The 14963-nt window shown below is 37.2% G+C and overlaps 1 protein-coding gene across 3 annotated transcripts in view; it reads right to left on the reverse strand.

The window, feature by feature from the left end:
• The window catches only part of LOC105831359 (solute carrier organic anion transporter family member 74D), a 154158-nt gene that overhangs the window by 26540 nt on the left and 112655 nt on the right, over positions 1 to 14963 (reverse strand). For all 3 annotated transcript variants that reach the window (XM_036288789.1, XM_036288787.1, XM_036288788.1), the window contains 4 exons: positions 5404 to 5873; positions 4452 to 4822; positions 1664 to 1884; positions 1213 to 1353 (listed from right to left, as the gene is read on the reverse strand). In XM_036288789.1, the coding sequence (XP_036144682.1) occupies positions 1213 to 1353; positions 1664 to 1884; positions 4452 to 4822; positions 5404 to 5727 (1057 nt within the window). In that variant the 5' untranslated portion in view covers positions 5728 to 5873. The remainder of the gene's footprint in view (positions 1 to 1212; positions 1354 to 1663; positions 1885 to 4451; positions 4823 to 5403; positions 5874 to 14963) is intronic.

The raw sequence follows: 14963 nt of genomic DNA on the forward strand, positions 1-14963 counted from the left end.
ACTTTTCTTCATATTTTGTCACATATTCTTTAACATCTTCTGTTATGTTCTTATTCAATAGTAAATCACACCATATTTGTTTTCGTTTTTCATACTTGTAAAGTACAATTTTAACCTTTATTATTGGTAGCTTCAATTCACGAGCAATTTCGTATTCCGATTTGCATTCATGATGCATTTTAATAATCTTTAAGTCGTCGATTCTTCTTGATTTCAATACGATTTTTATCTTATTGGATTTTTGTATTTCCATCTTTACTCTTACTGTTACTGTTACTGTAGTTAGAACGAAATGATATTATCCGCGTTGCGAGAGTCGTTTTTATTTATTTCGTACCTCATATAATATACAAACAGTCAATATAGACGATAGTCAGTATAACGTTTGAATTTCTGCGTCGAGTTCTATACATCTTTGCTAATATTTTCATAAACCTTGCAAACATATTAATTTACATGTAATCTAATTTATATTTAAAATAAGTTCATTATTTATAAGTGTTAATAAGAAACAATAAGTAAAACATTTATTTATTCATTAAATAAACATTTTCATATATTGAGGAAATTTGGAAAATCGATATCCGCATAATTGGTGTGCTTTACCACTCTGTACAATTATATATTATAACCATGTATATAAATATATCATACATATACACATATATTAATAATAAAGATGTGCAAACTATTCAAATCGAATTAAATTTTACTTAATTCAAATTAATTTCAATTTAAATCTCTATAATTTAATTCTATACTAATAGAAAAAATTTTTTTAATTTGAGAGGTTCAATTATAAATATATAATAATCACATACACATTACAATCTTAAAAATCATATTTTCAGCTAATAAATTAAATGTTTTACATCATAATATTGATGTAAAAGTAATGTGAAAACAATAAGAGACCAATTAAAATTTGGCTTACAACAAATACAAATAGATTTGTCGCATATGTAATACTAACAATGCAATTTGAATGGTTTGAAAGTCAAACGACTTTTAAAGAACCCAAATCTTTTCGCATTAAGTCTTCAAATCGAAGTTTATAAGCACTTTATGAAAAATTCCAATAAAGATTTTACTTGTTATAAAACTCGATTATAAAATTAAGTCTTCAGCGAAAGTATTTCTTCATTCTTACTCCGTAAAACTGAGTTAATCATTATATTTCCAACTTCGGTGTTATAATTTCTTCAAACTTACCAAGCCACCAAGCACCAACCCATCTTGGATCCGATGGCGTAATCTGCGGATTTCTCGACAAATCCGCGTAGACCATCGTGCACAAGGAACCGAGGATAAAGCCTAATGCTGGACCGAGAATCCGCACTCCGATAGTGATCGCTGTTGCATATAATTAAATCATTTTTTAAGTTTTAAATTTATAGTCAAGAATAATTATTTAATTCGCAGATGTAAAAAAGAAAAATAAATCTTTCAATTTGCACTAAAAAATGTCACTGAGAATAATTAATACCTTATATGTTAAAAATTGTTTCATTCGCAACAATTAGAATTTAATAGACATAAAATATTTAAATAAACTCATGACTAAGTTACTTTTAAAATAATAATTAAAATTTATCTGTTACTGTAAAAAAATATATAAGAAGAAAATATGAGAATAATAATTTGCGAATTAAAAAGAACTTACCGAAATACAAGGGACTCTCTTTGCTGGCGACGTTGTCATCGATGTACGGTATACCGAGGGTGTTTATAGCTGTTTGGCCCATTCCTACACCGAGTAATGATACAAAAAATATTGCAAGCACTACCGTGGTTATCTTGCTCTGTATTCTCTGCTCCGTTAGAAACTCGCCCTTGCAGTACTCTGCCGAATTGGTATGTGGTGCGCTCGTCGATATGTTCCATCTGCAAGAAAAAAATTAAAGATAACATTAATCGTGAATCGTTTATTGCGTCTACTTTAAAATATCTGACACATGTGTCGGTCATTAAGCATTGCTTAATTTTTTATGACCTCTCATACAGGTATATACGGAAAGAATTTTTTCTTAGAATTTATCTTTATCTATCTCATGATAAAAATACACAGGCGGACGAAGAATTTCACTTTACATTTAGTAAAATTTAGTAAGATTTTAGTAAAATTTAGTGAAATTTTATTCAAGTAAAATTTTTTGAATCTTTTTATGCTTTCTTACGGCTATCATGATCTTAAGGATAAATTCCAAGAGAAAATTCTCTCCATCAATATTGCATTGTATTAAATAAACATCTGAGTAATATTGTAAACGTATTATCTGATTTAAAAAATTAAAACTGACTGATTGAAATTGAACTGGCATTGACAATAAAGTTCTGTCGATAATGTCATTTGTAAAACCAATAAATTCGGAATGCATAATAGGTATGATCTCATTATTTAATCTGCAAATATTGAATTATGCAAATTGTCTCACAATGTATAAATATGTTACACATATCGCTATCCAATCCACCCTGTTATCAATAATTGCATCTTATTTTATAGTAAAATTGTCTATCAACCATTTCCGGATGTACATCAGGAAGTCAACGCCTACAATACGGGGAATACTCATATACAATCATTTTTCTTTGTGATAAGCAATGAGCGCAGCTGCAAAACGTGCGCGTGATATTAAGAAAAACGTAATCGACATTGTCCCCATTTTATTACCGCGCTAAATTGCGTGGATCAGTTTCGAGCATTCCGTTCGTTATGGGATCTCATTGTGCCTGGCCGGTGAACTCTTTCATTATGTAATAGCAATTAGGCACACGGAATTATGACACATGTGGACGCATCTTTTAAAGAATGGAAGTTGTTATAATTACTGCTGTCAGAAAACGATGTTATCAGCCAAACTTTCTCGCTTGTTAACCAAACACATTATTATTATTTCTCTTTCTTCCTCCCGCTCTCTCTCTCTTTATTTTTTCTGCACTATGTCGTTAGAATAACGTATAAGGCGTGAAATTACGTGCGCATAACTTGCACGCTTTCATCTTTTCGTCAAGAAACTATTTTCCAAGAGATTTAAAAACGATTTTTTAGATCAATTTACAATTTTTTTCGAATAAATCTTCTCTCGAGTTCTTCAAAAGCTTTTTAAGGAGGTTCTCTAATCAATTTCACATAAATTGATACCTTTATGAGATTAATGTGCAAAATGCGCCAAAGAGCGTTAATTTTTTATTTTTTTAGAAATAAAAATGATTTTGAGAATATTTGTCGGTAATGTTCCATAACCGCAATCTTTTTTCCCTCTTCAGTAAATTGTTAATTATGTTCGTTATGTATATCTGAGGAGCTTCCGCTTATAACATGAGTGTTAGAACCCTATAGGTAACAAACTTGTACCAAAACAAGAATTGTATCATATAAATATTTATTAAGTTATTTAAATAAAACGTAATGGTAGTTCACAATCCTTTTCTCTTCTCTATTTCAAAATTGCTCTTTTTTTCTTGTTAAAAGATCTATAAAACATCACGCGTCACATCCTTTTACTGTTTTAAACCGAAGAACTTCCTTAAATATAACGTACTACATACATACCTCCTATAAATATAACACATCTATATCACTTCTTGAGAGACTCTTAACACAGTCCTTCTAAAATCAGTTCTATTTTCTATTTTCTATTTCTGGTACACTATTTCCGGCATATGTTACTTCTACTCGAAAACATTCAATCTATCTAAAGGGTAGGTAAACGCGAAGCGCGTGCAATTCGTTTTTGATTAGTTACCTTCGGATTACGAATCGCCCGGTTTCAACTCGTTTTGCAGAAGTGCGACGAACCGGTTCTTGTATAATACGAGTTTGAGGCAAAATTGCACGCCCATTACTTCGGCGGTATTCCGCCTTACATTGTGTATTTATCACGGCAAACGATTATTGTATCTTACCCGAAACGATAACACGGCTGATCGTCTGCGTCCCGCCCCCCGTTTCTCCGCGGGACATTGTAATAACGCGAATCATAACTGTAAACGCTTCCCCGTGAGTAAACAAGTTATTTGAGCAAGTTTTGTTAGGCAAGAAGTAAATTTTAAAAAATACTTTGTCACTAATCGCCATTGAATCGGATTAAAACGATTAATGTACAGCAGAATTAATTAGTTTATTGACATTAAGTGAACAATAATTGTTTAAACTTATCAATTATTAGCTAATTGTTAAATTAATTAATCCGCTAATGTAACAACTGTTGATGAATTCTGCATTCGATTTTTCTCCCGCACTCGTATTTACCGTGATTAATACATTCCGATTCCCCGCGTTTTTTGATGATTCACGACTGTTGAGTTAGCTGTTACTTAATCACGAGGATAAAAGCCAAATGAAGATATCTCTCTATATTATGATGAATCGTCGGGTGGTGTCGCTCATTAAGAATTTAGAAATAGAAGAGGCTAACTCGAAGGAGAGTTATGACAGAGCCACTCACCCGTCTAACGTGCTGTTCCTTTCCTGGAACCTGCAGAGATTCGCCGGGATCGGATCCGTGCTGTTGAGCCTGCGGCCGTCGGGATCGACCCCGCTGACCAGCATCTCGTTCTGACGAATCAGCTGTTCGCCGAAGATAAAGTGGGGCATCGAGCAGGTGAACGAGCTCACGGCGAAGAGGATCATGCCCCAGGCGATCCACTTGGGCCGGTGACCTTGGCCACCATAGTACGTCAGTAACAAGGAGGACCCGATCTGGCCGATTTCCGTTGCGGACATAATAATGCCCGTGGTCTTCGACTGGATTTGGAAGAGCTTCTCTATTGTCGTGATTACGGACACGAAGTACGTGTAGTACATGCCCTGAAGAACCTGCGATAGAAAGATAATAAACTTTGACTCTACGTCGACCTGTCGGGAGGAATTTTGTTGCTGTGAATGTCGTTCGATCAAGTCCCTTGTCAATATAATCCGAAAAAGGTCTATTCTTCGTTCTTTTATCATACTTCTGTTCTCCTAAATTGTACACAGTTATATTATACAGGGTGTCCCTGAATATATTGGTCAAGTTAGATCTTGGGTTAGATCTTAAGTTACGTCCACCAATATCGAGGTATTAATTTTTCAAATTATGTGAATAAAAGTGCGCCGAGAGAAGAGCTTGAGCTATAACACAGAAGAAAGAATCTATCGTGAATGTACGATAAGCTTTCATTAATTTATTGTTCACAATTACGATAGAAATTAATTAGCTTTTTTCAGATCCCATACGCTAATATCTCGATTATTAGTGGACCTAACCCAAGACAATATTGGACTTTTATGTTCATCTCGATCCCTTCTACCTTTTTACGAGCGTTGACCAACATGTTCAGGGACACTCTGTATACTGTTTCTTAATAAACTTATTGATTGAAAAGGGAAATAATAAAATCCCTTCGATGTGTACTCACCCAGGTGAGACAGAAGGTCACTAGGAAGGCCTGCTTCGTGGCGAAGCACTGCAGCCAGTGGGGCCTGCATGGTCCCCATCCACAGGACACGTCTGCGTCGTCGAATTCCGTGTGAAGACTGCTCGACCTCTCATCCGGCACGATTAGATTGCCGTTCTCCGTGCCGCCGATCCCCCCGTGCAACTTCCCATTTGGTATCGAACCGTTGTTGTTGTGCTGCTTGTCGCCGCAGATCAGCCCATTTCCGTTTGTCATCTTCGACGACTCGATGAGCGTGAGCGCATCCACGCCATTCGACAAGATCTGCGTGTCTTCGCCCGCCATTATTCCCTCTCGCTTTTTTTTCTAGGTATATACGCGTCGAAGCGACGTTGTTTCCTCCTTCGTCTTCAGTACGAACTCTAGCTGGAATTCTTCCTCGTTGGAAAAACCTTTTGGCCGCTTAAAGGGCTCACGTTCGAATAATCAATCTGTAATCAGAAGAAAACCATTATTAGATAATGATGTATATGTACGTATATTTAAAAAAAAGTCAATAGTCATATTCAAACCTTTCTTAACCTTATGAACTTGATTTTAATTGTCTTAAAGCGTTTAAATGCACCGACATTATGCATAGATAAAATTTTCTTTTAGAATTTACTTAAAATTATAGCAGTCGCGAAATAACACGGACCTCGGAAATTTTTACTATAATTTTTAGTAAATTTCGATAAAATTCGAGTGAACTATTTTAAAATTAAAACAATAATGTAATTTTTTGATTAATTAATTTTGAATTAATAAAATGCTTCACGGGGCTTCGCTTGTCGTAGTGTAGACAGGTAAATTTATTAAATCAAGTTCTATCGAAACTTGATATTTTCTCAAACGTTTTGATCTTACATTTGAAACCTCTTTAGTATATAAAAACAATGTGGAGCTTAGGTAGTTACATACCATCTCTTCTCGCGCGCAAGATAATTTTATCTTTTTAATAAATAGTCAAAGCTATTTTTTCGTGTACCAGAAATCCAATTAATCTTAACTAATTAGAAAACAGGAGATGAAATTTAATGATACCATTTGTCAAAAGTAACGATGACGTTATTAATTAGTTTAGATGTCTACTTACAACGAAGAGAGGAAACGTCCAACCGATATCAAGCAGAAACGAATTTAGAAGCGTACGGTAAGAAAATACATAACTATATTACTCCCACTACTATAACTTGACAGTTCGTGTGAGATAAAATAATCTATTCGGAGAACTCATAAGTCGAAATTTTGAGAATAACGTCAATACATATAAGATCTAAGAATTTTGTTTTTTAGGCAGCCATTTCTCAACCGATATTTCGATATTATCCCAATTAAACTTATAAATGGATCGTAAGCGATGTTCCGTGATGACAGAAGACAGTGTCGCGTTTTTTCTTATGTTTATCAATTATGTTTTTTAAAAATCAGCGAGTTTGTTCGACGTACGAAACCTCGCAATTCACACTATTAAAGTTATAAACGATATTTGAACGAAAAAAAGGAGGTAAAATATTTTTAATAAACCTATTTGTTGGGAATAGTAAAAACTAATTTAAATTCTGGGAATTTTTTAATATATTGAATAAATTTTCCCGCTACGTGGAAGATGTAAGGAATAGTAAAATAATTCTCCTTAGGTTTAGCAGAAAGATTAAAAACTTCTCTCTCTCTCTCTTTGATGAACTATTTATAAACTATAATGTAAAATAATTTATGTTATTTTAAAATATTTTTACAATTTAATAATTATTTTTTATTAAAAATTTATAATATTTTATATTGTAAAATTTTACACAAAGAATAATATTGTAGTAAAATTCTTCCCAAGTTCACACTCTACAATCGCTATAATTTTGAGAGTAAATTATAATTGAAAATTCTCTCTGTGCATAAATTGGCTATATCGTTAACAATTTTCAATGTTTCAAAGAAAATTGCGCGCATGCAATTGTACAATCTAACTTAATTGTGCGTTCTTGTTGCATTATTTATAACGGCAATCATGCAGATTGCGCGTACCTTCCCCGAAATCTCGCTTTGTTCCGCGAGCGTGTACGCAAATTTCGGGAGGTTCGCGTCCAGCAGTTATTTAATCCTCGCCGAGAGAAAGATTTACGAGGTCCAGTCATCTCCCTTTCTCCCCGTATTTATAATATTTGTAACGCCAAATAAATGATAGCCGTGAGAGTTAGACGAAAAAGCGCAGCCGGTCGGGAGCGCGCGCACGGACGAGTAAAGCGAGTAACGTCATTCGGAACAACTTACGGCATATAAAATATAAGACTTTACGACACCAGACACCGCGGCGGATTGCGGCCCCGCAGCCGGATTGTATTATATGGAATTAGTTCGCCGTTGACGTAACGCGCGCATTCGAACAATCGCCTTACGAAATCATCAGGCGATCGGGCACGCCCGGCGAATAAAGCGCGGTGCGGGATCGAAGAGGAATGAAAAAGAAAATAAAAGGGAGGGAAAAGGTAAAAGAAAGAAAGGAAAGAATCAACGCGCGAGAGCCAACGTGAAAGTCTCGCTCTCCGATTTTAATCCGTTCGTCATCGCGCGGCGTAGAGCGCGCATATCAATTCTCCTCCGAGAATCCGCAAGTAGGTCTGATGTCTAGGTCATGGGCGTAGCGAGAAATTTATTTTCCGTGTAATAAATAAAATCACGCGGACGCATGGCAAAGGTAGCGCGTAACTTACTCCAAGGATTTCGCTAGAACGCCCTTATATACCGCCAAATAAAGAAAAATTCACTTGTACAAATACAAAAACTTATGCTGCAATGCATTTTCTCGTTTCGCAGCGCATGTTGATTTCTTTGTATACTTATTGCAACTGTATCTTTTGCAAATGTACCTTGAGACACGTACAACAAAAAGTCCTAAATCAAAATAACAGAGTCCTTGTAGTCACCGGTCAAAATTAAAAATAAGTAAAACTCCTTGTTAGGTCAGCAAAAAGTCCTAAGATTCCAAGCACTGCTGAACGTAAATGACTTTCTATACTGAAAAAAAAAGTTTGATAATAATAACCGAGCTTAGATGACAGGTACTAAGCTTCGGCGAAGTATTTTTAATTAAGCATTCAATTAATATAACCAACCGTTTAGTAATAGTTTGGTAACTACTTATTAATAACTGACACAATTGATTATTAAATTTTTAGTTATTAATAAACTTACTAAATGTTACTAAATATTTGATTGCATTAATCGAGTGTTTAATTACAATTATTTTACTCAAGCTTGATTACTAGTGCTAAGTTTTTTTTCTCTTTTATTCCCTCCCCCCCCCAAAAAAAAGAAGAAGAAAGACGAAAATTATTTTGACGTAGTTCACAGTTTTCACAGTCGCATTTTGGAAACTTGCATAATGAAAAGATTCCGAAACTTTGAGCTCCGTTAACGGCCAACTCCTCCGCCACTGCGCCTTTTTCGTTTTCCATCGATCGCGCGGACCGACCGGACCGACCAGCCGCTCCATTAGAGGTGAACTCCTTTCTCTCGCGGTCGACTGCGGAATAAGCCGCCTGAGACACCCTGTAGCCGGCGTCCTCTCACTTTCATCGGTGCCCGATTTTCCTCATTTCCCTCGCGTTCCATTCCACGGGCTATCGCACCGGCGGTTTTCACTGACAGCGCGAGTTCGTGCACTAGAACCGCCACTGCAGCAGCTGGATATGTGTGACGGCCTGACGGCGAAGACACGTTCTCACTTTCGCTTCGCGGGATTTCTTCGCACTTGCACACCGACTTACCGCGCTCGAAAATGCCGTACTCGCGACGCGAACCTATTCGCATAGTGTCCCGTACAAGTGCGAGTAATTAGTATTCACATTTTATTAGAGTTCTTATTTTAAAGTTAACTTCAAAGAAAGTTATGTGAAAAAGTTAAACGCGTACTAAAGTACAAGAGCATAAACGTAGCTTCGAAGATGTTTTGAAACATGAATTCATAAAAGTTGAATTTGTTTGAAAAATAATTTTCAAGTTGTTACAAACTAATGCTTGATATTTATTTTCTATTTTCTACACGTATAATCTCATTTTTTTATAATAATTTAAATATTACCAAAACTCAAGTATATGGATAAGATAGCACTTTGTGACGTGGTAATATATACATTATGATCAAATACAAGATTGATACTTTTAAAAATAATGACATTTTAGTTTTAATTTTTTAATTGCAAATTAATAAAATTTTGAAAATTAAAAAAATAGTAGGGAAACTACTCGTATTGTATATAAATTAGGCCAACAAAGATGAACAAAGAAAGGTGTAATTTTTTTGCAAAACCATAAATTTATTTCCATTATAGATAAAATAAATTATATGTGTACATTTAAATTTATATAATTATAAAATGTAGAATTATAAAAAAATACATTTTTTTCTATGCATTTTCCAGATAAATACTAAAGAAACACAAGATTTTCAAAGGCATTTTATTATCTTGACACTTGGAAAAACGACAAAATCATATTATTTCTGAGCAACAAAGAGCAATCTTATATATCTGACTATAATATCAGTATCTGCATCATTATTTAGATAAGTGCCGTAAATAAACATAATACTGTCAGAAATATTTCATTACTCTGATTCGCTAAAGTAATCATATCATTTCTAAATAGAAGAAGCAATCTTAAATGTCTGACCATAATGCTTGTACCCATTACCACGTCATGTCGTCTTGATAAATTACTGAATAAATATAATATCGTTAAAAAATATCTTATTACTTAAAAGCAAAAGAAGCAATCTCACATGTCCGATCGTAATGTCTGTGTACTACCATATCAACACATTAACCTGATAAATACTGAACAAACATAATACAGTCAAAAATATTTTATTATCTTGATACACTGAAGAAATCATGTTATGCTATTTCAAAATGGGGGGGAAAACAGTCTCTCAACCATGAATGACCATAATGTCTCTGTTTGCCGCCGTAATCGAAGGATCGTTTCTCTGATTTCGAGCTGTTAATTTTATCGGTAACGAAAAACTAAGCGAGGAATCGGGGGGAGCGAGACGTTAATTCTCGCTCGGAATTAATAGACACTGCTATATTCGATCGCAGAATGTACGTCAGTGGTACGTTAGGACGGACACTCGCGCCGTGCGATTTACCAGCGACGCTGAATAAACAGCGTGGAAATTGCGGAACATCGTCGCCGCGCGTAGCGAGCAGATTTTATATCATCGTTAATGGCTTTAACGGCGTATGGTGGCTGACCCCTAAAATCCCGTCTAAGAATACGAATCTGTTTACGGTACTACGGTGCCGTTTCTACGCGCCATTGACCCTATAACATTTTGCCATTCACCGGCGCACGCTGTGCGCGCATGAAAATTAGGATGAAGTTTGCGGCCCTCTTGAAAGCAGACGCAGAGACGCTTGGCGCCTGCACCGTTCCTCATTATCAGATAATACTTTATATCGAATAATCTTGTAAAATGAAAAGATCAGCGAAATCATTATCCGTCACATCGATTAAACTACATATTAATAATTCCTTTCTTTTTTCATTTTCAATATGTAACAATATGAAATATAATTGTGAGATTTGTAGAATAGACCTTTGCTCTGACTTTCGCAAATTTAATGTTAACAAATTTGTGCGTCAATTAATAATTAACACACAATTACGCATTGTCGTTACATATCTCGATTAGAATAATGCCGGCGGTCGTTGCATCGATTTCCCTCTCCGGCGGGCTTTCTTTTTTCGTGCAGCCAAGGTGGCCGCCGAAAATTGTTATTTTTATCCTCGCGCCGTTGCTTTTCTCGCGACAAGAGTCACAATCCCGCAACGAGAACGAAATCGAAAGGACCGAAGCGCCGGCCGACTCTCTCGTCGTCGCCTCGAACGGTCGGCCGGTCGGTCGGCTGCGATGGCGAAATTCTGCGAGAGCGCGTTTTTGCCGATCGTAAATCCTTTTCGGACAAGTCGTCCGCCCCTACCCCCCCCCCTCTTTCCCGCCCATCCTCTCGCGGCCAGGAGTGAAAATCTTCTGTAAAACCAGCTCCGACCCGGCAAATATCTCACGAATGAATCAGTCGCAGGAATCAGACACGGAGTCGGACGTATATTAGCAAGTCCGGTCGCTTAAAATTATCCCGCGCTCTTTTTTCGCAGTTTGGTTTAAGCAAAACGAAATGTGCAAAACGAAAAAGAGACATAATGGTGATATATCGTAATTCTTTAAAATAAAAAAAAAATAAAAAAAAACGATTGCGCTGTCTGGCGGTCGCCGAATCTTATACGATTTTTTTTTTATTTCTACGAAAAATTCCGTCACAGGACGAATGTTTATCCACTTGTTTACGGATTCGCATGTCTCGTGACATTGAGATTAATTATAAATTATAATAAATCATAAATCATCCGGTCGACAGGGGAGACACCGCCGGCCAGGGTGATGGAATTACGCTTTCGCCTTCTAACCTATTCCTCTTTCTTATAAATCGCCACGTTATAATTGATTGCGCATATCATCACGGGCTACGTGCTACGCAGCGCGCGCGGAAATACGATAAAATTCCGGCAAACATAGCGTCCTTTTTATACTTTCAAATAGCTACACGGGCGATGGGTGTCCTCCAGAACGTCGGAGTCAGTCATTCACACCGGCGGCGGGCGACCTCCGCGTAAAAAAAAACACGACTCCGTCTATAATTCTTTCGCTCGCGACATGGAGAACTCGGTGTAACACGGACAAGAAGTTTCCGGTGATAAATTGTCGCTTCTTGAATGGGGGACACAAACGTCTCGGAACTGTACTCCCGGGGAAGCCCGGGGGAAGTGCGTATGCACTCGCGTATTACGCATCGAGAGATATTGGGAGCTTTTTAGCAAGTGGCACAAATTGACGCGGGGGTATTTCTGTCTTTGTTTGATATTCAGTGAGAGACAAGGACAGAATTACCGCTGTGTCGATTTGTGTCTCTTGCTGGAAAGCTCCCCACGTTCTTTACTATAATTGGTTCTTATCTGTAGCTCTTTATCCCCTCCATTGGCCGTCGGTCGCGCAATTGTCAGCGTCTTAAGCCTCGTCTATAATAAATCGTTAGCCGTTGGTTGTAGAAATTGAGCCAATCACAGATGATCTTAGAGAAGTACAAGCAAACATAAAGTTCTTACGACCAACGACTAACGATTCATTGTAGACGAGACTTTAGAGCAGTGGTTCCTAACCTTTCTTGGACCAGGGACTCCTAAGACCCCTAAGACTTTTTTGTTCGATGCAGGGACCCCAAGGTTTAAAATAAACATTCCGAGAATTTGAAAATAAGCGGCCGGGCATCATACCAAGTGACGCGTGCAACAATATTAATTTATTATAGGTTTATAACTTTATTTTGCGAAGACCGTTAATTTAGTTCTCGCGGACCCCTGGGTTGGGAACCCGTGCTTTAGAGAATCGAAAGAAAACGAAGCGAGCACGCGAGCAACCGCGCGACGCTTCCGGGACGGCCGCCGCGCGAAATTCGATCGAGGTCCCAGCGAGCGGTGGTCCACGTGGTGGTGAGTTACGCAAGCGAGGTCTCCCCCGCGTGTCGCGACGTGGAATAATTTACGCTTAACGTTAACGGCGCTTTAACTGCACTTCCGACAGCGAGGCATTAAAATATCCGCGCGAGCGACGCGGGGACTCCCGCGCTGCTGCTGCTGCTGTTGCAGCCAGCTCCATTTTTCCCTGCACCGCGCGGTCAGTATGCGTACGCACACACCGAGACACGTGCCGCACACGCGCTGCACGTGGCCGCGCGTGTTGGTAAACACATACGCGTGGGACACGTGCGTCTTTTTCGCCGTCCCTCTCTCGCCCCCCGTTCGCGCTCCCCCTCTTCACTCTCGCTCTCTCTCTATCGCTCTATCTCTCTTTCTCCCTCTGTTAGGCTCCAACGCCGCGGCCGCGCCATGCGGCGACTCGAAAGAGACTTGGTCTAGGTCGCCTTTCACTGTCCTACTGACGTGGTCTCGTGGTTAGTTGGTTAGTTAGCCTATTCTGCTCGGACTGCACCTCAATGCCAGCGCGTAGCACGTTGTCATACAGAGCGATTCAAAAGAAGCCGCTCGTTGAAGGTGGTCGGAAAGGTGGACGTTGAACCGAACTGGCTCGAGGAAACTATGAATTTACTTTAAATGTAATACCGCGTCTAAAAGATAAATTACGGTCTATGATTCCTTTAAATTTAAACTAACACTTAAATTTATTTTGTCGCAAAATAGCGAATTCTTAATTAATATTTAGTAGAATTATAAATCTTTAATAATCGACAGTTACATATTCTATCACTAATTAATCTTTATTAAAAAAGTTATACTGTCAAATTTGAAGTAAGCTGAGCTAACAAATAATGTTCACTCGTTATTTATTTTATTTTAAAAAATTCTATTTAAAAAAATAGAGTCTTTAAAAGTCTGAGTTTTAAAATCTAGGCCGAATAATAATAAGGCGCACTTAATTAACTCTCTCTAATAGAATTTTTTTAAAAGTAAAATAAAGTAAATTAAGCAGACATTATTAAGCACTATAGTGCGCTGTGAAGAGAAAGCTTTATCATCGGAAATATCTTGAATGAGTCAATATTTAAGCGAGTCGATATCAAAGTCTACGATCTTTATCTTAGACGTACTTTTAAAGACTGATGCACTTTCATTGGACACGTAATCGCTACTAATAATCTCAAAGATAAATTCGACACTGCGACGAAGACGTAAATTGCTATATAAAGCGTTAACATACAGTTACGTGGACAACACTCTTCCAGCCGCAAAGCTGCGGCTAAAACCGTTTACTTAAAAAAAAAAAAGGAAAAAAGAAAAGAAGGAAAGAGAAACACTACCGAAACGTTCTTACGCTCGTAAGTTGCCGTTTCGTAATTTGTTAATCGCGCCTTTAATTCGCGCCCGTGCGGTCAAATGGACTGTACACGGGTAATATCAAACGATCAAATTTATTAAAGCATTTAATTCGAGGCGGGCGGCGAGACCGGCCCGTGTTAAATTAAATTGATAATTTATCGCTTACAACGCGCGAGAGTGGCAGTGAATCTCTCTGACGATGCCGGAAAGATTTCCAAATTGCATAACGGATGTTTCGACAATTTTTATACCGCTCATTATTTCTGCGATTCTCTCTGGCTGGTAATAAACGGTCCGATCAAGAAATACGGTTTTGTACTGAGAAAAAAAGCTGAACTTTTTGACTTGGTTAAATTTCTACAATTCAAGTATTTGTGTATTTAACTTAAGTACATAAAATGTCTTTAAGCTAACATTTACTAATGAAGATGTTAATATCATTAGAAGAATTTCGAGGAGTGTAAATATGAACGTGAATTAAAGAAAAAAATTTGTTAATAATCTGCGGACCACACAAAATAAAATGTTTGAATTTCAGTATTTATGTAATTAAGTTAAATACTTGAATTAAAGCAAGTTAATCAAATTTAGTCGAATAAACAACTTTTTCTCGGTGTGATAAGCCGATTTCTAACAATTAAACGTCTTCCTTT

This window comes from Monomorium pharaonis, chromosome 6 (assembly GCF_013373865.1).
Source record: "Monomorium pharaonis isolate MP-MQ-018 chromosome 6, ASM1337386v2, whole genome shotgun sequence".
Classification (NCBI taxonomy): Eukaryota; Metazoa; Arthropoda; class Insecta; order Hymenoptera; family Formicidae; genus Monomorium; species Monomorium pharaonis.